At 46.8% G+C, this 20,658-nt stretch overlaps 1 protein-coding gene across 1 annotated transcript; it reads right to left on the bottom strand.

Moving 5' to 3' along the window:
* Positions 1-779: 779 nt before the first annotated feature.
* LOC138960834 (uncharacterized) lies at positions 780-19,341 on the bottom strand. Its single transcript, XM_070332480.1, has 11 exons — positions 18,581-19,341; positions 16,650-18,020; positions 16,072-16,237; positions 14,376-15,367; positions 12,618-12,809; positions 11,468-11,669; positions 9,166-11,225; positions 4,760-4,924; positions 4,078-4,165; positions 3,458-3,554; positions 780-2,997 (listed from the first exon to the last, which is right to left on the bottom strand). The coding sequence occupies exons 1-11, from the start codon at positions 19,280-19,282 to the stop codon at positions 780-782; spliced, it is 8,253 nt and encodes a 2,750-aa protein (XP_070188581.1). The 5' UTR covers positions 19,283-19,341.
* Between the last annotated feature and the right edge of the window lie 1,317 nt (positions 19,342-20,658).

Below are 20,658 nucleotides of genomic sequence, written 5' to 3' on the forward strand. Positions count from 1 at the left end.
GAGTAATTCCTCTAGACACTTGAGGGGTTCGTCACCACTGGACGAACAGCAAGCTCAACTCGTCGTTGGAGGATGTCTGTGTTCATCGTTCTTCTCGTCGTTGGACGACACTGTCTGAAGCTTCAGGATGTGTTGTGCTGGCAACTGTGTGTTTGTGCGTCTGCGTCCACGATCGTTGGACTTTGATTAGTAACTGTGTGAGTGTGTTTGGGCCATGTAGAGTGAGTTGTTAACATTTTGTTAGTATTTGTAAATAAATTTAGTGTATGTAATTTGTGTTTGCCTAGGTCTGCACCTAGCATGGATGGTGGCACATTTGCGTGAGCTTGTGTGCGTGACAGTGTGCAGTTAAAAAGATATATAGCTTCCAAAACGTTCAAGAAAAGTATGTTTCCTTTCTATGAGCGCCATGTGGGCTTAATTGGGACCTGCAAGGAAGGTCATCCAACCCTAGTAGTGTGTGACATTTCAAACTTCTCACTTCTAGCACATAAAGAAAGATTTCATACTTTGGCCCAGATTCATCCCTGCCACGACCTTGAGTCATGTCTAGAGGTCACCAAACCCTAAAAGTATGTACATTTCAAAGCTCTACCTTGAGAGAGATATGCATTAAATTGACACTTTTTGTTCATGTTTTCACCCAAACGCAACCCCGCAGTGTCCTGCATAGATGCAAAGAAGCTGCTCTCAGATGTTCTGACTAACGATCCTGCTCTCAGATGTTCTGACTAACGATCCTGCTTCAAAAAACCATTTTAGTATTTATGCACTGCCTTTCAAGTTGGAGCTTGTTGCTGGCTCGATGACATCGGTACCCCCAGCGTCAGCGCTGCGACTGCCACGGCGTCCTCAAAGGCCCTGTGAGCCTCATAGGGCCAGTCATCGCCCAGCAATTTCTCCACACAGCCACTAAGCGTCAGCTCTGCGTCACGTGACGAGCCTACTGGCAGTAGTGACGGGAGGTGAACCGGATTGTGGGATAGCTCCCTCAGCTTCAGGATATTAGCGTCCTCCCTGTCCCAGAAGACGAATCTCGAATGAACACCCTTTGTATGTAGGAAATCTAACCATTGCTGAAAACCTTCAGTCACTTTCTCTTGCTGCTTTTGGAAAATGTCTGGATTTCGCACTCGCAGTCTTGCTCGCCCAAAGTCCTGGGAGAAACTAGCATCTCTGTTTGATCTGTGTGCATCTGGAACGGCCTCCACGCCGAGCATAATGCGGTGGTAGGTTCCCAAGATGTCGGCTGTCAGTGAGAAGGCCACCGCGCCGATCTCTCCAACCAGCTTTCTCTCGTATCTCACCGTACTGACAGCAATGAAACTGTCGCCCACATATTGATCTACTAATATAGCGTTCTTGAGTGCCAGTTTGGCGCGAGCAAAGCGTGCGAGCTCGACATGATCTACAGCTGTGACTGTCCTGATGTCCGCATCCTTCAGGTTGACGAGCAGGGCCTCCTTGCACTGTGGGGACATGGCAGCGTACATGGCGGTCTGCACGCAATGCTCCAGACGAATCTCACCCACATGCTTGATCTCCACCACACTGGACTCCCCCTTGAAGTCAGCATACCCCACCAGCATTCCTGCTTCCTTAGAGCTCCGGTCAGGTTTTAGTGGTAAACATAAAAACTCTTGGCTGTGTGGACTCTCTATGTGAGCGTCAATGAACTCGGCAAATGGCTGGCATTCGCTTTTGTGCTCAGTCCACTTATCAGCAAGATGGTCATTTGCTTTATACATCTTTCTGTCATCTACAGATCTACGAGCGTGCGCCACAGCAAAGCAAGGGTTTCTTTTCAATAGATCCTGGAATTCCTTGTCGAGCTGCTTCACTGACAATCCTTTGTTTTGCCTGTTACTGTCCCGGATGTTATCGTCTAGTTTCCTTGCTTGGGAGAACAAGTCCTCCACTTTGGTGTCCTCTATCTTGCATCCTAGAAGAGAGGCTACCACTAACTCAAGATACACCCCCACAAAGTCTGGATCTGCCTGGTAAGCGATGTTTACTCCTTGGCAAGGTACCTGGTCTCCGGCAGAACATTCATACTGACGAAATATCGGCTCCCTTACTTTCCACCAATGATAGCTTTCTTTCGCTAAGTCAGTCACATTGAGCTTTGAGTATCTGCATTTCTTTGACTCTATCGCTCGTCCTGCAAACGGTTTCAACGGGCTGCTTGGGGGAAGTTCTTTGTTAAGAATCACATGAAGGTGATCCTTTGCCCGAGACAGGGCGACAAACATCATTCTGACCAGTAAGTCGGGCGAGATCTTTTGATGGTAGGTCTCTCCAACACCATAGACCACCACTCTGCTTCGCTCCGTTCCCTTCAGGCTGCCGACAGTGCCAACTTTATACGTGTTTTTGTCCTTGTTCTTGTTTTCACTGAGCTTTTTAATCCTCTGAACGTTCCGCCCCTGATTCAACAAGGTGTCCTCCAGTCCCTGTGTCAGTTCGTCAATGTTCCATTTGTCCATTGTCACGGGTGTGATCGCATAGGCTTCACTTGGAGGGGACAGCAGCAGCCTGCGTCCTGCGGTGTCACCCGCCTTGTCTGTTGTCAACATTTCAAACGAGGCGTCTGTGGTGCGCGCTGCAATCTGGTCATGGTGAAGAGCAGCAGGGAAATTTTCGTTGCTGTATTTGTTTAAAAACTCGACTAACTGGGGGCCACTGCGATGGTTACGTCTTAGCGTCATTTTGTAAGGCTCAATATCACGTGATTGCCAGAGATTGGAAAACCAAGTGGCGCCCTCTCTAATGGCCTGTCGGGGGTCGCCAGCAACGACAAAATGACGGCACGTGAGCAAGAGAGTGTCCACCAGTTCAGCGAGAAGAGGGGTCACATCCTGGCCCTCGTCCACTATCACCCAGTCCCACGTGCGCCCCGGGATGTCTTTCTTCTTCAGCTTTAGGGACTCCACGTTTTCCTTGAAGACAGGGTCATAATCGGTCTGGTCTGCATTTGGGATGCTCGCGGACCCGCCGCTTTGATAAGCAAATGAATGAAAAGTTGACACAAGGCATTTTTTGTCTGTACTTTCTAAAGCACGGTTCCTTTCAGGAAACAGATTCACGCTACCATAATTCATGAGTCGCGCTTTGAGCTCGTAAACTGCGTACCTGTTATATGCCAGAACAAGCACGCGAGCAGAATCTTCCCGATAAATGTGTTCTACCAGTTTACACAAGATCAAAGTTTTTCCTGACCCAGGACCTGCGTTAATTATTATCTTCTCGTCAGCCCAACGTTGAATAACGGCTTGCTGATCGCAGTCTAATTTCATCTCTGTTGGTTTTTGGGTCACATTCTGCGTATCTGGCGTTAGGGTGTCTTCTGTACATGTCTGAGATGTGGATGGCTCAGCATCTGTTTGCGTCTCTTTCTGAATATCAAGATGTGGCTGTAGCTGTTGAAGCGTTTGCGTTGATATCGTTTGTTGTTGACTCCTTGGACACGGGTGGTGCTGGCTGCCTTGGGGTGACGACACGGGTTGAACTCCAGGTCTTGTGCCTCTCAGGGGCAGAGGGGAAGCCTCCTGTACCTGCACATTGGAGCAGTTACTCTGTGAACATCATGCAGTAGCCAGTGAAACAAACCAAAGAGAGAGGGAATAAAAAAAAGTAAGACTGAAAAACATGATAAAAAAATATGACTATCAAACAAGCTTAACGAAAATCACGACAAGCACAACAATGCATATCTCTCTCTCTCTCTCTGTCTGTCTGTCTGTCTGTCTGTCTCCCTGTCTGTCTGTCTGTCTCCCTGTCTGTCTGTCTGTCTGTCTGTCTCTCTCTCTCTCTCTCTCTCTCTCTCTCTCTCTCTCTCTCTCTCTCTCTCTCTTACCGAGTCGGGTGACTCCATCTCATGGCAATGACTCGTTTTCAGGTTAAGTTCCTCATCCTTTTGGATCAGCCTTGCCTTGCAGTCTCTGCGACAACAGCTAAAGTACACGGTGCTTTCTCCGTGGGTAGACGTTTTGACATACAGGTAGCCCTGGTGTGTAAGCTTTCCACAACGCCTCCTAGAGGGAGTGGCAGGTGTGTGAAATGGGCTTGATGGCTGACTTGTCTCGGCCATCACTGGCTGCCTGGGACTGCTTGGCTGACCGATGTCTGCAGATGCACTTTCGCTCTCAAGCGGTGACGCTGCCTTCTGTGTTTCCGATTGTTTTGTCTCGTGTAATGGCTGTATTTTCTGCTGTGCTGTCTCTCTGTTTTGATATACTGACTGAGTTCTTTGTTGTCTGTTCTCCGTTGGTGGCTTTTTGTTCTGTGATGGTCTGTTTGGAACATCTTGCTCTATTTTGGTATTCGGTGATTGTCTTTTCTGAGTCACGAGATCTCTACTCTGGGCCAGCGCCTGTACATCACGAGCAGGGAGCTGGCTGTTCCACGTTGGTTCCTTCTTGTTATGAGTAGGTGTTTCTGCACTCTGAGTGGATGTTCGCTTGTTCTGGCTTGGTGAGACTGTGTTTTGAGCTAACAACTGTACGCTCTGGTATTGGTGTTTTTCGTTCTGAGATGATAGCTTACTATCTCGAGGTAATGACTGTTTGTTCTCTCCCTTTATACATGCGTTGATGTCGTCTTTGCTCTTAACAGTTGGTTCTCTTTTTTTAGAAGATGAATGTGTTGTGAATACTTTGTTGTGAGTGGGTCTCTGTGAGTCTCTGGCTTGTGTCAAACATTCTCTTTCTTTGATGGCTGGCTCTCTACTGTGTGGGCCTTGATGTGCCGACTCTCTCACTTCCAGTGTGTTGCAATCTGTCTCGTTAACAGTCGTGGGCAGTTGGCTGTTGGCTGAGGGATGGTTGGAGTGGTGGATCTGTTGACTGGATCCAAACGAAGATTTAGATGTAGACTGTTCCCGCGCAGTACCCGCACTGACTGACAAAGGCTTTGCCACAGATATCTAAAATCAGAAAAATTGTTTTGACATTTTTTGGGGAAAACATTCATTCCCCTGTCATTCAACTCAATGTGTCTTTGCCATCAAAGGTAGTAATTCTGACTATCTGGCACACTTTTCGGATCAAAGAGTTTGTTATGCAGGTCTAAGGATCGCCACTCAAATAAGGGTAACCCTTGAATCAATCCCCCAAAAAGGAAGGCACCACATTTAACAGGAATATCAAACGCTAGAAATGTGTGAAGTTTCCAAGCTCTTGTTTCAGTAACATCCACGAAAACCTCAAAGTTAAGCTTGTCACCTACGGCAAGCTGGAGGGTCTAACACTTTCTCATTTCGGGAGTTGCGAGCTTCAAATGTCCAAGTAGACTGTCGTAAGAGGCGACTAACAGATTCTATTTCTCCTTTTACCCTTGTTAAGTGTTTCTTGTATAGAATATAGTCAATTTTTGTAAAGATTTTAGTCAAGCAGTATGTAAGAAATGTTAAGTCCTTTGTACTGGAAACTTGCATTCTCCCAGTAAGGTAATATATTGTACTACGTTGCAAGCCCCTGGAGCAAATTTTTTATTAGTGCTTTTGTGCTCTATCCCATCTCCCCCCTTTCCCCGTCGCGATGTAACCTTCCTGGTTGAAAACGACGTTAAACACCAAATAAAGAAAGAAATAAAGATAGTATGGAAAAGTGTGGTTCATCTGCTCTTAAAACAACCATGTTTATTAGTTATATGTTTATGCCGAAACACGTGTCTGGTCTAGGTACAAAAACAATGGTCCTCCTCAGGACTAGATTACCTTGTGATACGTCCCCCACAAAGGGACTTTACTCTGTATATCTCAGTCCCCCTTGAGGTTGGTCTGATGCTCCCAATAGGCTGTCTGTAAAGGGATACTTTTTCCCTCTCTCTTTCTCTGCTAAGAGATTTTAACAAATCTCAGAAGAAAGTCTCTGCTGACTTTCAATTGTTTCTTTCACAACTTCTGATGTTTTATATATATATACGACTAGTGTCTGTCTGTCTGTCTGTCTGTCTGTCTGTCTGTCTGTCTGTCTGTTCGCGATGCACGGCCAAAGTTCTCGGTGGATCTTTTTCAAATTTGGACACCGTATTCAGCTACACCCCGGACACAACCTCATCGATGAGATATTTCAACACGTGCTCGCCGCGCGCAGCGCTGTGCGCACTGAACCGATTTTGTGGGTGTTTTTTTTCGTCGGGATCCACTACCAGTAACTCTTCCTTATCTTCTCCAGTGTTTTCAGCCGCGATTATTTCCCTTCCTCCGTGTGGCGTCAATCCATATTCCCGTTACTACGTTACTATTTTTAGAAGGTCACTGCACGTTACTATTTTTAGAAGGTCTCCAGTGTTTTGCGCGTTTATCTCCTTTCCTTCGTGCGCCGGCTTCGCCGGCGTACAGCCGGCAGAGCCGGGTCCCAGGCGCAGCCTGGTATTCGGCTCTACTTCTTCCCGGCGAAGCCGGTACCCGGCGAAGCGGGTAATCATCTAGTATATGTATAGGTTACAACACGAGTGGTTTTTTATATGGCTTGTATTTCAGTCAAGACCCAGCGGATGAATATCATCGGGAGACACGAGCCTCTGGCGAGTGGCTCTCGATTGATATTCCCGCTGGGTCTTGACTGAAATACAAGCCATATAAAAAACCACGAGTGTTGTAATCTGTATATCCCATTCTACCATCAAACACAAAGTGTAGACTACTAGCGGCACTGTTGCGATCTGTGGAGAGTGAAACACTGGTGCCAGCGAGACTTGGCCCTTTTGCAACCTTAAACTAAGTGACCGTCGCTGAAAAAAATAAAACGAATGAGTGCATCGATAAGTACGCGGTAACACTACTTTCAGACCATTTAAAAGCTTTAAGTAAAGGTTCATAAGTTGCAAGAATGTAATGAATTCGTATAGAAATCAATTTAGTTGAAGCGCACAATTCTTTTGTTTTGCGTTTCAGGTCGGCAGAACGGGCGAAACCGGGTTGGCACCCATTTGGCTTATTCGATTCAGAATCGATTCCACGTTGTTTTTCTCGAACGTATTATTATACAATCAGGCTTATTGACAGAGAAGCAAATTTTAGGGAACAAATATGTAGGTTTAGATTTAACCATTTGCTCCCTATTTGAAATGTATCTACGTGATAAACTGTTTTGCGAGTGTGTTTGCATGGATGAACCTAAACTGGTATGGGTGTGAGGAAACGGGACCAATTTGGTGAAGTCGCGAATTGCTGACACCAAGTCTGTCACCGCCGATTGATTGCATTTTGAAGGAATATGACTGGATTACGGAAAAATGCACACATGTTAAGTTCTTGGATACCTTCATCGCCAATGTGGACTTACTGCAGAGCCAGGCAAAAGAGTAGACTTGCTCGCAAAACACGTGAAACAGCCGATGTTTGATACGAAGCGAAGCCACCCCAAACCATGCAGTACGGACGCTTCTGGGTCCCGCTACGCATGACACCAGACCAGCGTAGTTGCTTTGAGTTTGACTAACAAACTCGAAACTGTCATTTAAACCTTAAGCCAAATGTGTATTGATTGTGTGATTAGTCTATGTGACAGGGCTTCTATTATCTGTGCTCCCTAGCTTCTGTCAGTTCCCACACCGACACTGTGACAGACTCTCACGAACAGTCGTCTGCTTCGATGCAAGGGAGGGTACTCGTTTTTTTGTTTTGGTTTGTAGCCATGGGCATTGTGATAGTGTTCGACTGTTCAAACTAGTGTTATGCACGGGTTAATAAAACTGCGGATAGAACTCTTTAGCAGCAAAACAATTAAGAGTGTATTACAATCTATTTGTTTGGCGCAAGGTCAAAGGTCGGGAGGAAAGTAGTTCTTTGCCCAAATCGGAATCTGCACTATCATATATTTTTTGGAGTCCATGATGTATTTATTGAGCTATAAAAATACAACATATATACCCATACTGAAGTAACAGAGACAAAGAAGGGAGGTCATGGGATATATAAATATATATAAAACATCAGAAATTGTGAAAGAAACAATTGAAAATATATATATACTCAGGTGTTGCGCGCAGTTGTTAGAGAAGCTTGACCACTCTCTGAATTGCAGAAGGTGCACCACAGTTAACCTAAAGTGGTAGGATTTGCTGCATCACGTGCACCCACAGAAATGTCTTGAGATGACACCGAGCTTTTAGCTAAGCTGGTTCGTCTGCTCAAGAACTGAACTGTCAGCAAGATCTAAACTGTCTTAGACACCCACACTGTCTTAGATAACCAAACTGCCTTAGACAACGAGCCATATTAGACAATCACAACTGAGGCAAACAAATAAGCTGTCTAAGAGAACTATTGTTTGAACCAGAGTTCTAAGAGAACATACCGTCATAGAAAACCAGGCTCTCCTAGATAGCACACTGTCTTCGAGATTAAACTGAGAGAAATATACTGTCGGAGATATCCAAGCAGCCTTGGGGTATACACTAACTGTCTCAGATCCAACAAGCTGTCTTCTATATATATATACGACTAGTGTCTGTCTGTCTGTTCGCGATGCACGGCCAAAGTTCTCGGTGGATCTTTTTCAAATTTGGACACCGTATTCAGCTACACCCCGGACACAACCTCATCGATGAGATATTTCAACACGTGCTCTCAGCGCGCAGCGCTGTGCGCGCTGAACCGATTTTGTGTTTTTTTGTCGGGATCCACTACCAGTAACTCTTCCTTATCTTCTCCAGTGTTTTCAGCCGCGATTATCTCCCTTCCTCCGTGTGGCGTCAATCCATATTCCCGTTACTACGTTACTATTTTTAGAAGGTCACTGCACGTTACTATTTTTAGAAGGTCTCCAGTATTTTGCGCGTTTATCTCCTTTCGTTCGTGCGCCGGCGAAAGCCGGCGTACACCCGGCTTTGCCGGGTCCCAGGCGCAGCCTGGTATTCGGCTCTACTTCTTCCCGGCGAAGCCGGTACCCGGCGAAGCGGGTAATCATCTAGTAGAGAATATACATGTTCTGTCTTAGAGAACCAAGCAGCATCAGAGAACCAAATAGTGATAAAGAAGCAGACAATCTTGTACTAAACTTTTACCAATAATTATTGTTCTCTGCTTTTGATTTGTAAATTGCATAATCAGGCAGTGCTGTATTTTTCAACAAGCCCAAGGTTGTAACTCAGTTTCTTTTTTACAAGAGAGTACATGGTATCGATGTACTTATTGATAAGAATTACAACACAACTCACCTTGATGAAGACAGTCTTGGCTAAGGCACGCTGTGAGTCAGGGTTAGCAGCAGGCTTACGGGTAGGACAGTGTGGCGCTGTGTCCTTGCTTTGTGCTGTGGCTGCGTTCCTCGTCTTGGCTGCACAGTTTTCTTCAGCTGACGCATCTGCTGCCGACAACCTGGCCTGCTGTGGTTTGTGTTTCCTTTTTGCCTTTTCCCGTTGGCCCAAATATTGTGTGTCAAGTGCCTTGCTTTCCTCGGCATCCTCTCTAGAAGAAGGTGTCTCATCATCAATGTATATGACGTCACACTGCCTAGACATTGATGGCCTTTGATTTTGCTCTCTGGGCATCTGCCTGGGGGCTGCTGAATGGTGTTCATGTGACTGTCTGGGGGCTGTTGGAAGGTGTTGAGGTGACTGACTGGTGGCTGTTGGAAGGTGTTGAAGTGGCTGACTGGTGGCTGTTGGAAGGTGTTGAATTGGCTGACTGGTGGCTGTTGGAAGATGTTGAGGTGACTGACGGGTGGTTGTTGGAAGGTGTTGAGGTGGCTTCCTGGAGGTTGTTGGAAGGTGTTTAGGTGGCTGACTGGTGGCTGTTGGAAGGTGTTGAGGTGGCTGACTGGTGGCTGTTGGAAAGTGTTTAGGTGACTTCCTGGAGGCTGTTGGAAAGTGTTTAGGTGGCTGACTGGTGGCTGTTGGAAGGTGTTGAAGTGGCTGACTGGTAGCTGTTGGAAGGTGTTGAGGTGGCTGACTGGTGGCTGTTGGAAGGTGTTGAATTGGCTGACTGGTGGCTGTTGGAAGATGTTGAGGTGACTGACGGGTGGCTGTTGGAAGGTGTTGAATTGGCTGACTGGGGGCTGTTGGAAGGTGTTGAGGTGACTGACTGGTGGCTGTTAGAAGGTGTTTAGGTGGCTGACTGGTGGTTGTTGGAAGGCGTTGAGGTGGCTGACTGGGAGCCGTTGGAAGGTGTTTAGGTGACTGACTGGTGGCTGTTGGAAGGTGTTTAGGTGGCTGACTGGGGGCTGTTGGAAGGTGTTTAGGTGGCTGACTGGTGGCTGTTGGAAGGTGTTTAGGTGACTGACTGGGGGCCGTTGGAAGGTGTTTAGGTGACTGACTGGTGGCTGTTGGAAGGTGTTTAGGTGGCTGACTGGGGGCTGTTGGAAGGTGTTTAGGTGGCTGACTGGTGGCTGTTGGAAGGTGTTTAGGTGACTGACTGGGGGCCGCTGGAAGGTGTTTAGGTGACTGACTGGGGGCTGTTGGAAGGTGTTTAGGTGGCTGACTGGGGGCTGTTTGAAGGCGTTGAGGTGGCTGACTGGTGGCTGTTGGAAGGTGTTTAGGTGGCTGACTGGTGGCTGTTTGAAGGCGTTGAGATGACTGACTGGTGGCTGTTGGAAGGTGTTTAGGTGGCTGACTGGGGGCTGTTTGAAGGCGTTGAGGTGGCTGACTGGTGGCTGTTGGAAGGTGTTTAGGTGGCTGACTGGTTGCGGTTGGAAGGTGTTTAGGTGACTGACTGGGGGCCGTTGGAAGGTGTTGATGCGACTGTTTGGGGGCTGTTGGAAGGTGTTTAGGTGACTGATTGGTGGCTGTTGGAAGGCGTTGAGGTGGCTGACTGGGGGCTGTTGGAAGGTTTTGAGGTGGCTGACTGGTGGCTGTTGGAAGGTGTTGAGGTGACCGACTGGGGGCTGTTGGAAGGTGTTTAGGTGGCTGACTGGGGGCCGTTGGAAGGTGTTGAGGTGACCGACTGGGGGCTGTTGGAAGTTGTTTAGGTGGCTGACTGGTGGCTGTTGGAAGGTGTCTAGGTGGCTGACTGGGGGCTGTTGGAAGGTGTTGAAGTGACTGACTGGGGGCTGCAGGAAGATGTTTAGGTGGCTGACTGGGGGCTGTTGGAAGGTTTTGAGGTGGCTGACTGGTGGCTGTTGGAAGGTGTTGAGGTGGCTGACTGGGGGCTGTTGGAAGGTGTTTAGGTGACTGACTGGGGTCTGTTAGAAGGCGTTGAGGTGGCTGACTGTATGCTTTTGGGTGGCGTTCAGGATGCCCACTGGGGGCTGTTGGAGGGCGTTCCGGTGGCTGACTGGGGACTGTTGGTTTAAACAAAACTTTATTAAATTGTAATACCGTGACATATATAGGTTATCTGAAATTCAGTATCCGTACTCAAGCATAATGCTTATGTCAGCAAATCCAAAGGAAGCATAACAGAAGTAGTCACGACGGCAGACAAAATTCAAATTCTTATTTGTAAAAACTAATACAAACAAAGCTGTCAGAAGGCGTTCAGGTAAATGTCTGAGGTTTGTTGGAAGGTGTAAATTTAACTTACTGGGATCTGTTGAAAGGTGTCGAGGCGACTGACTGGGGGCTGTTGGAAAGTTTTGCTGGCTTCTGGGCTGTGGTCCGCCTACTTTCATTGCAGTTCCTTGAAGGCCAATCACTGGGGTCTGCTTGGTGCTATTGGCTGATGATGACCCCTCCTTGTCTCCCTTGACTGTGTCTCTCAGTGGTAGAGGCGTGGCTGCGGCAGTCTGAAATGGGATAGGTGTTCTCTTGCAGCTAGGTCCGTTTTGTGACACAACTAGTTCACCTCTTAATTGTGCATAAACACGCAAAACTACTTCAAAAATGGTTGCCACTTAAAACAAATCACGACGGATTAATCATGTCATGGTCAGACAAAGTTGTTGAGCAGGCTAACGTTCAAACTATCAGAGAATGAAAACGCTGCTAAGCTATGTGTAGCAAGAAAGAGCTTACCAGTTCAAAAGTGTTCATACAAATCAAGAAATTATTATGTGCTAACAAAGTTAATAAACACCTACTTTTATTAAATACACAGACACATACTCACACATACACACTCACAGACACAGACGGACGGACGGACACACACACACACACACACATACTTACACACACATACTTACACAAACACACACACACATACCTAAAGTGTGGATGGTTACCTAAGAGGCGGCACTGGGTGTAGTGCCTTTCTAGTGCACTTGCACTACAACAGCACTGGGTGCAGTACTCGCTCCGGCATCGAAGAATTTTGCACTAAAAAATGCACAAAATTTGACCTATTTCGTCGCCTATAGAGGACGGAAAGAATGTCATTTTGAACATTGTTATGACATTCTTTCCGTCAAAAAAGTCAATTTAACAGTGTTAAATGAAGCGAGCATCCACACAATTAGGTTGCCATCCAGAGTTTAGGTTGCCATCCACGTGTGGATAGTTGCCTTATGGTGATTTAGGCAACCAAACCTGTGGAAACATGGGTACACACACACACACACACACACACACACACACACACACACACACACACACACACACACACACACACACACACACACACACACACGAAGACATAAATACAGACTTTAAGGCACACAGAACAAACAGCCAGCAAGCTGCAGAAAGTGGCCGCACAGCGCAGTGTGAGAAAAAGATTGTCAGCAGGAACATACCAGTTTGGATGCCTCGATCTCATGAGAGTGTTGCTTCTTCAGATTAAGCTCTTGCCCTCTCTGTATCAGCCGTCCCTTGCAATCTTTGCGCCGGCAGCTGAAGTAATTGTGATCTTTGTACGAGGATGTTCTTGTGTACAGGAAGCCTTCGTACGTGAACTTCTTTCCAAGAAGAAAGTTGCGTCCCACTTCCTTTTAAAAGACGCATAAGAATGTTTATATGGTCGCATGCCGATAGCTGTGTTGGAAAGCGCTGAGACTTGACGTTTGAAACTGTAAGTCAGAATCACTGATAAAAAGACATACCCGTCTTGTACTGTACATATTGTTCAAATATCATATTGAATGTAGCGCGTCTTTGGTTTTTTCAGTAATACCTGCATTTTTGTATACAAGAGGACCAAATCATAATTATGTTCGTCATAAATAATAAGAATCAGATTAAAGAAAATCTGCTACCCTAGCTCTATGAACGTTCCCAAAAATTACAAATTTCTTCTGATTGACCCGAACGCATTCCCATTTTGACCCATTCTGGTAATCATCGCTCCACGGCTATCGCCAGTTTCTCTCTGACAGCATGCTAAATTATTGCGCGAATCTATCAAAACAAGAATACAGAGTTATCTCCCATATGTTTTTCGCGAGTACTGATCTAAATTTGAGATCAGTGTTCGAGACGAAAATGATTGCAGATTGGCCGACTTCGACAGTGATCTCCGTTCTGTTCTTCACAGTTATGATAAAGACATCGTTCTAAGGTCAAAACAAGTCGAAATTTTGAGACAGCTGTCGGAAGGAGACCGTGATATATGGTTGCATCACTCTCAACTGGTTACAGAAAAAATCGTCTGCACCGGCGCGCACCGGAGCCAAAGTTGATTATCACGTGACACTTTAGAGTTGTTTGCAGAGTATATACATCCGCAAAAGAGAGCTCGCTTGAAACTGTCTTACATATCAATTCCTTTGTAATTTAAAAATTACACAACACCTTGAAAAATCATTATCGACGATCGCGAATCTGCTTATATCCATAACACATTACGAAAAGATCTAAATATGTAAAAAATTAAAAAATAAAATAAAAAATCGATTTCCTCTCCAGACAAGGAAAACCAAGGCATCCTGCCAGGGATAGAATGAGACCCGAAGGGAAGTAACTCATTTTTGACCTGAGTTCAGGATGATTTTGACCTTGAAGTTGGACCAGGATCAATCATACTTAGATCACGCCTGTTGGCCTCGACAACAAACTCGACAAGTGTCTTAAGTTTTAATCTCTAGGTAAGAAAAGTAAGAGAAAATAATTTGCCATTTTATTACATAAAACTAGATCCCACCATTACCTTGAAATTTGGCGATGGTCATGAAATTGAAAGGTTCTATATCTTCACAACTATCTTACAAAAAGTGATAATTTTCCTTTTCAACGCCCTTACCCTATGTGATCTTGAAATTTAACGAGGGGCATCCAGACTGAGGTCTAGTTTGGAGGTTATCAAACCCTAGAAGCAGGTAAAGTGTCAAACCTCTAGCTTAACAAAAATCGGAGAAAACCTCAATGATAAGTTTTTTGTTCACTGCACATTTAAATAATCTTATCACTCAGGTGAGCCCAAAACGATTGGAAACTGCAATTTGGAAGACCTGCATTCCGATTTATTTCATTTTCTTTGGAAATGAGGTCAGTTTATGTTCCTTTTACAAAACCCAGTGCCTGGATGCCATGGCAGATGATGGATAAAACATGCTTACCTCCCCTCTCAGCTCTCCACAGAAGGACAAAGCACGTTTGGCCCTGTCGACTAGTCCCCTTGCTCTCTGTTTCTGCGATGTGGTAAGCAGTGGAGAGGCGGTTGTCTTCACTTCCCCGGCTTCACAATGTCCAAGGACAGAGCATCCCGGGACAGTGTCTGGTGCACGACTAGTGCTGAAAACCTGTGAGGGGGTGCTTGGGTTGGGCTGTGTGCTTTCCCTTGCCTTGCGCTCTTTTTCGTCGAGACGGGTGTCTCTCTTCTGCGCAGCATGAGAAATATGAGTTACGTGATTTTCATGAAGAAAGGCGTGCCCTTGTTTATTTACTACTTTCGCTTGAGTTGAGATTTCAGTTTGCGGTTGCTGTTTGGATTGTACTGCACACTCTCTTCTTTCCTCCTGCTGCCTAGGCTGAATGTGTTGCTTTCCCTTGTGCTGATCAGGTCTGTCTGTTTCATCTTCGTGTTGTAGCGTAGGGTCTTTGTTTGTCTTTCGTTGCTGTGCCTCACTGTCCTCCTTCTTCTGATTCTGTTCGTGTTGGTGCTCATTGTCCTCCGTGCGACGTGCAAGACGACTCACTTCCTCCATCTGACTTTGGATCTCCATTAGAGCAAGGGCCTTGTCTATAGGCACGTTTCTTCTCTTGGCGGCACTTTCCATATCACTTTCTTGACTGGTCACGGCTTCCTTCTCTGTGCTGAAGCTCAGTTTGAAGACAGATGGAGAGGGAGTCGTTTTGTTACTGCTACAAGGTCTTGCCATGTTCATTGGATGTTTGGATAGACTATTGCCCTCCGCTGAGTCACCAGTTGGTCCAGGCTGTTGCGGGGCTGACGCCCTGGGGGTCGTGGATCTCGTCACATTGCTTAGACTTAGAACCTCTTCCAGGGTTCTCTTCTTCATTTTTGACATAACCTTTACTTGGCTTGCTTTATCAAACCCCGCGCTCGGCGATTGAGAATCTTTGAGTTTGGCTTTGCATCGAGAAATGTCTGTGAAGAAAAAATCCAATGACAAATTTAGTTCGGGATCATCATTATCACTTCAGACTTTCTTTTTTCTCCTACGCTGAACAAGAGTAAATGCTCAGTAAGCTCTCCTTGACAGGGTGATAGTGGTTGGGTGTAGTGGAGGGGGGGGGGGGAACGGAAAGGTCAAGATTGGTTAAGGGTTACACAACTCGTTAGTGGCTATTATTCTGAGCATTAGGCATTGCGAAAATAGGGTCCCACTATATATGCCAAGTACAGTTGTTGTTGTTATTTAAAGTAAGTGTAACACGAACGGCACAAAGCAGTGGAGAGTTTCACGCAGGAGGAGAAAGGAGAGCGAGTGACAGAAGGCATGCTGAGAGGGAAGGAGCAAGAGAGAGAAAGAGAGAGAGAGAGAGAGAGAGAGAGAGAGAGAGAGAGAGAGAGAGAGAGAGAGGAGGAAGAGAGAGAGGGAGAGAGAGAGAAAGAGAGAGCGAGAGAGAAAGAGAGAGCGAGAGAGAAAGAGAGAGAGAAAGAGAGAGCGAGAGGAAAAGTGCACTTTCGTCATAACTATCAGGTTGACAGTTCAGAGTTTTTTCTTCTCCGAGTGATCACGGAAAGTGGGTGGTGTGAAAGTCAACCCAGAATTATGTGTTACTTTCAAATAATTAACTGCTTGAGAAGCTGAGCACCCCAGGTGATTGATCTATATAAACGCAACTCACATCGTCTCTTGACACCCAGCTTGCCAACAGGCTGAAAGGGACTCAGCGCGTGATGACGAGGCCTGAGGATGTCAGCACACACCCGTCGTGACCGCCTCGTGGAGTTTGTGGGAACCATGTAAAACTCTTCGGACTTGGAGATTCTCCTGCCGGCTCCCGATGGGCCCTGTAACACGCACAAATCGCTTTACAAGTCGGTGTAACATTGCTCTAACTGCGAGTGTAGCAACTTGTCACGGGGGAAAGGTTTTCCTCCTTGCCTGTACGTATTCTGTCTTTGATAGCAGACAACAAAGGGTTCGGCTTAAACCAGCCAGGAGAGAGCGTTCTACAAACTGTCAACATCCTTATGCTATCGTTGTTGGAAGGGGGAAGTCACTTTGTGACGTCAATCCAAGGTCCGACTGAGCGGCAACTGGCACAACCAAAACATGTCATTGTTGTCCCCTCCAATAGGAATTATTTGTCTCTGGTGAGAGCTGACATTGACTGAGGCAAGTCTAAGTTCTAATATTCTAGGAGAACGAGGTGAAAGTGTACGTTAACTTGTGATAACTGACAATGACAGAACCACTTACGGACAGCCGGGGTCTCTTGGCAGGACAAACTGTGACACGGTCACCGGCAGAGGAAATTCCTTGACAGGGGTCGGGGTCAGCACGTGGTGAGGTAACGTCCTGTCCGCGTTTTCTGTCAGTCCTGGCCCTAGGTTCCACTCCCTGTGTGCGCCCTGGGGACGGTGGTGTGTCCCCGACTGGTCTAGCCTCTGACGTCTTGAAAGGACCAACCGGCACTGTGTCCCCGACTGGTCTAGTCTCTGACGCCTTGGAAGGACTAACAGGCACTGTGTCCCCGACTGGTCTAGTCTCTGACGCCTTGGAAGGATTAACAGGCACTGTGTCCCCGACTGGTCTAGTCTCTGACGCCTTGGAAGGATTAACAGACACTGTGTCCCCGACTGGTCTAGTCTCTGACGCCTTGGAAGGACTAACAGGCACTGTGTCTCCGACTGGTCTAGCCGCTGACGCCTTGGAAGGACTAACAGGCACTCTATCCCCGACTGATCTAGTCTCTGACATCTTGGAAGGAACACACGGCACTTGGTCCTCTTCGTCGTCACTGACAATAACGAATTCTTCAGACTGTTCTCTTCGCTCTGTACGAGGATACAGGACAGCACGAGGCGACACCTGTTTGACTGCTTGCCTTGCATGACCTGAAGCGGGCAGGCTGGGCCCGACCACTGGTGTGTCAGGGGCCTGGGAGCATAACGCGCTGAGCTCTACCAGTGGTTTGTTGGAGGCCTGGGAATGAGCAGGGAATACAACGTCCTGTGTGTTCTCGAGAACACTAACCGGCCCTGCAGACGGTTCCCTTCGTACTGTCCTGGAGGGCTGGGAACGTGAAGTGCTGGACAAAACCACTGGTGTGTTAGAGGTCTGGGAGGGTGCAGGGAATACAACGTCCAGCGTGTCCTCGATAACGATAACCAGCCCTGCACTGCCGGGGGCCTGGGAATATAACGTGCTGGACCCGACCAGTGGTGAGTCACGGGCCCGTGAAGGAGCAGAGAAGACAGTGTCCAGTGCGGCCTCATTAACGATTGCCGACACTTGAGTCTGCTCCCTGCAAGACGCCTGGTCAACAAGTGACGATATCTGTCTGTCGCGGGCACGTGGCGGGTGTGGCTCAACCACTGGTGTTTCAGAGGCCTGACAAGACCCCGAGAACGGAGCGTCCTGTGTGTCCTCAATAACGATAACTGGCACTTGAGGCTGTAATGTCAGTCCTGTCTTTGAACGCTTTGCTGGGCTACGACCTGAACCAGCAGCCTTCGATGCAGCCTTGTGGCTTGCGCTGTTCCCTGCTGCCAGGGTCCGCTTCTTCCCAACGCCGGGTGTCAGCTGGGCACTGCCTTCTGTCGGAAGAGCTGGGCTGGCCGAGACTGCCTGCACACACATCTTGCTCATTGGGTTTCGAATTTCTTTTTTATGTTTAATTCTCAAAATGAAAGCAAGATCTTCTGGAGGAAAGAAAATAACACACAAACATGATGTGACGTTATGAATGACAGACAGCTTTGTGAAGGAGAACCGTTAATTACACAGACTGATGTGACTTTATGAATGATGGACAACTCTGTTAAGGAGAACCGTTAATTACACAGACTGATGTGACGTTATGAATGACAGACAGCTTTGTGAAGGAGAACCGTTAATTACACAGACTGATGTGACTTTATGAATGATGGACAACTCTGTGTCAAAGAGAACAGCTAATCACTCAGAGGAATGTGACGTTCGGAATGATTCACATTTGTCTTAAACAGAACAGCCCTTCACTCAGATTTATGTAACGTCACGAGAGACAGACATATATATGTGTAAATAAGTCAAACGTCGCGAAAACTTATGAATAAAAGACTATGATGAAGCATCAGAAAATAACAGCTTAACTATAAATACAAACTGATAAAAAGCATAGTTTGCGAAAACAGAAATGAAACTACCTGTGGTCTCTGATGCTGGCTTGGTGACATTGGTACCCCTTGTTTTTGTTGCTTGTCTGGTGACATTGGTACCTGTGATCTCTGTTGTTGGTTAGGTGAAATTGGTGCCTGCCGTCTCTGATGTTGGTTAGGTAACATGATTGCCCGTGGTCTCTGTTGTTGGTTAGGTGAGATTGGTGCCTGTGGTCTCTGATGTTGGTTAGATAACATGGTTGCCCGTGGTCTCTGTTGCTTTGGTGACTGTGGTCCCTGTTGTTGATTAGGTAACATGGGTGCCTGTGGTCTCTGTTGCTTTGGTGACTGTGGTCCCTGTTGTTGGTTAGGTAACATGGTTGCCCGTGGTCTCTGTTGCTTTGGTGACTGTGGTCCCTGTTGTTGGTTAGGTAACATGGTTGCCCGTGGTCTCTGTTGCATTGGTGACTGTGGTCCCTGTTGTTGGTTAGGTAACATGGGTGCCTGTGGTCTCTGTTGCTTTGGTGACTGTGGTCCCTGATGTTGGTTAGATAACATGGTTGCCCGTGGTCTCTGTTGCATTGGTGACTGTGGTCCCTGTTGTTGGTTAGGTAACATGGTTGCCCGTGGTCTCTGTTGCTTTGGTGACTGTGGTCCCTGTTGTTGGTTAGGTAACATGGGTGCCCGTGGTCCCTGTTGTTGGTTAGATGAGATTGGTGCCTGTGGTCTCTGATGTTGGTTAGATAACATGGGTGCCCGTGGTCCCTGATGTTGGTTAGATGAGATTGGTGCCTGTGGTCTCTGTTGCTTTGGTGACTGTGGTCCCTGTTTGGTGACTGTGGTCCCTGTTGTTGATTAGGTAACACGGGTGCCTGTGGTCTCTGTTGCTTTGGTGACTGTGGTCCCTGTTGTTGATTAGGTAACATGGGTGCCTGTGGTCTCTGTTGTTGGTTAGGTGAGATTGATGCCCGTGGTCTCTGTTGTTGGTTAGATGACATGGGTGCCCGTGGTCTCTGTTGCTTTGGTGACTGTGGTCTCTGTTGTTGGTTAGGTAACATGGTTGTCCGTGGTCTCTGTTGCTTTGGTGACTGTGATCCCTGTTGTTGGTTAGGTAACATGGTTGCCCGTGGTCTCTGTTGCTTTGGTGACTGTGGTCCCTGTTGTTGATTAGGTAACATGGTTGCCCGTGGTCTCTGTTGCTTTGGCGACTGTGGTCCCTGATGTTGGTTAGGTAACATGGTTGCCCGTGGTCTCTGTTGCTTTGGTGCCCGTGGTCTCTGATGTTGGTTAGGTAACATGATTGCCCGTGGTCTCTGATGTTGGTTAGGTAACATGATTGCCCGTGGTCTCTGTTGTTGGTTAGGTGAGATTGATGCCCGTGGTCTCTGTTGTTGGTTAGATGACATGGGTGCCCGTGGTCTCTGTTGCTTTGGTGACTGTGGTCTCTGTTGCATTGGTGCCTGTGGTCTCTGTTGCATTGGTGCCTGTGGTCTCTGTTGCATTGGTGCCTGTGGTCGCTGTTGCATTGGTGCCGGCGGTACTTGTTGCTGGTTAGGTGTCTGTGGTCGTTGTTTATGGTATGTTGACATTCTTGTAGTTTTTTTCCCCCTTGATTACCTTTGTTCGTGTAGCGTATGTCGCTGATTGGAAGATGATGTCACCCGCGGTCTTACTTGGTTGTTAACTGATTTTGGTGGATTTGGTCTGTATTGCTGTGTTTGGTGATATTCTCACCTTTCGTCTCTGCTCGTTGCTCGATGCCACGTGTGGCATTTTGTTATAGTCTTATACGTTCGTTTAATGGCATTACTAGTTTTGTTATTCATTGCTTATTTGACGATGGAAACTTGAAGATGGTCAGCAAGGAAGGTTGATAACTGAGGCTCAAACTGAAACAAATGAATAAGTAAATCAGTTTTCTACAATTTGATAGGTTTTTACATTTAGTCCTTTTTTGACTCATTGGTTCACTAAATCAATTCTGGTAGACCGTGAATCGAGATGAGGTAATGGTGTATGTGTGTGTGTTGTTGTGCGTGTATTATTGTGCGTGTGTGTGTGTGGGTGTGTGTGTTATTATGTGTGTGTCTGTGTGTTTGTATTAGTGCGTGTGTGTGTGTATGTGT

The sequence above is a fragment of the Littorina saxatilis genome, linkage group LG3, assembly GCF_037325665.1.
Source record: "Littorina saxatilis isolate snail1 linkage group LG3, US_GU_Lsax_2.0, whole genome shotgun sequence".
NCBI classification, from domain to species: Eukaryota; Metazoa; Mollusca; class Gastropoda; order Littorinimorpha; family Littorinidae; genus Littorina; species Littorina saxatilis.

Coding starts and splice junctions, on each gene's coding strand:
- LOC138960834 (XM_070332480.1), bottom strand. CDS start 19,282: ATGTTATCTAACCAACATCAGAGACCACAGGCACCAATCTCATCTAAC. Junction 18,021..18,580: donor GCCAGCATCAGAGACCACAG/GTAGTTTCATTT, acceptor ATGTGTGTGCAG/GCAGTCTCGGCCAGCCCAGC. Junction 2,998..3,457: donor GCACCACCCGTGTCCAAGGA/GTCAACAACAAA, acceptor TGCTTATCAAAG/CGGCGGGTCCGCGAGCATCC.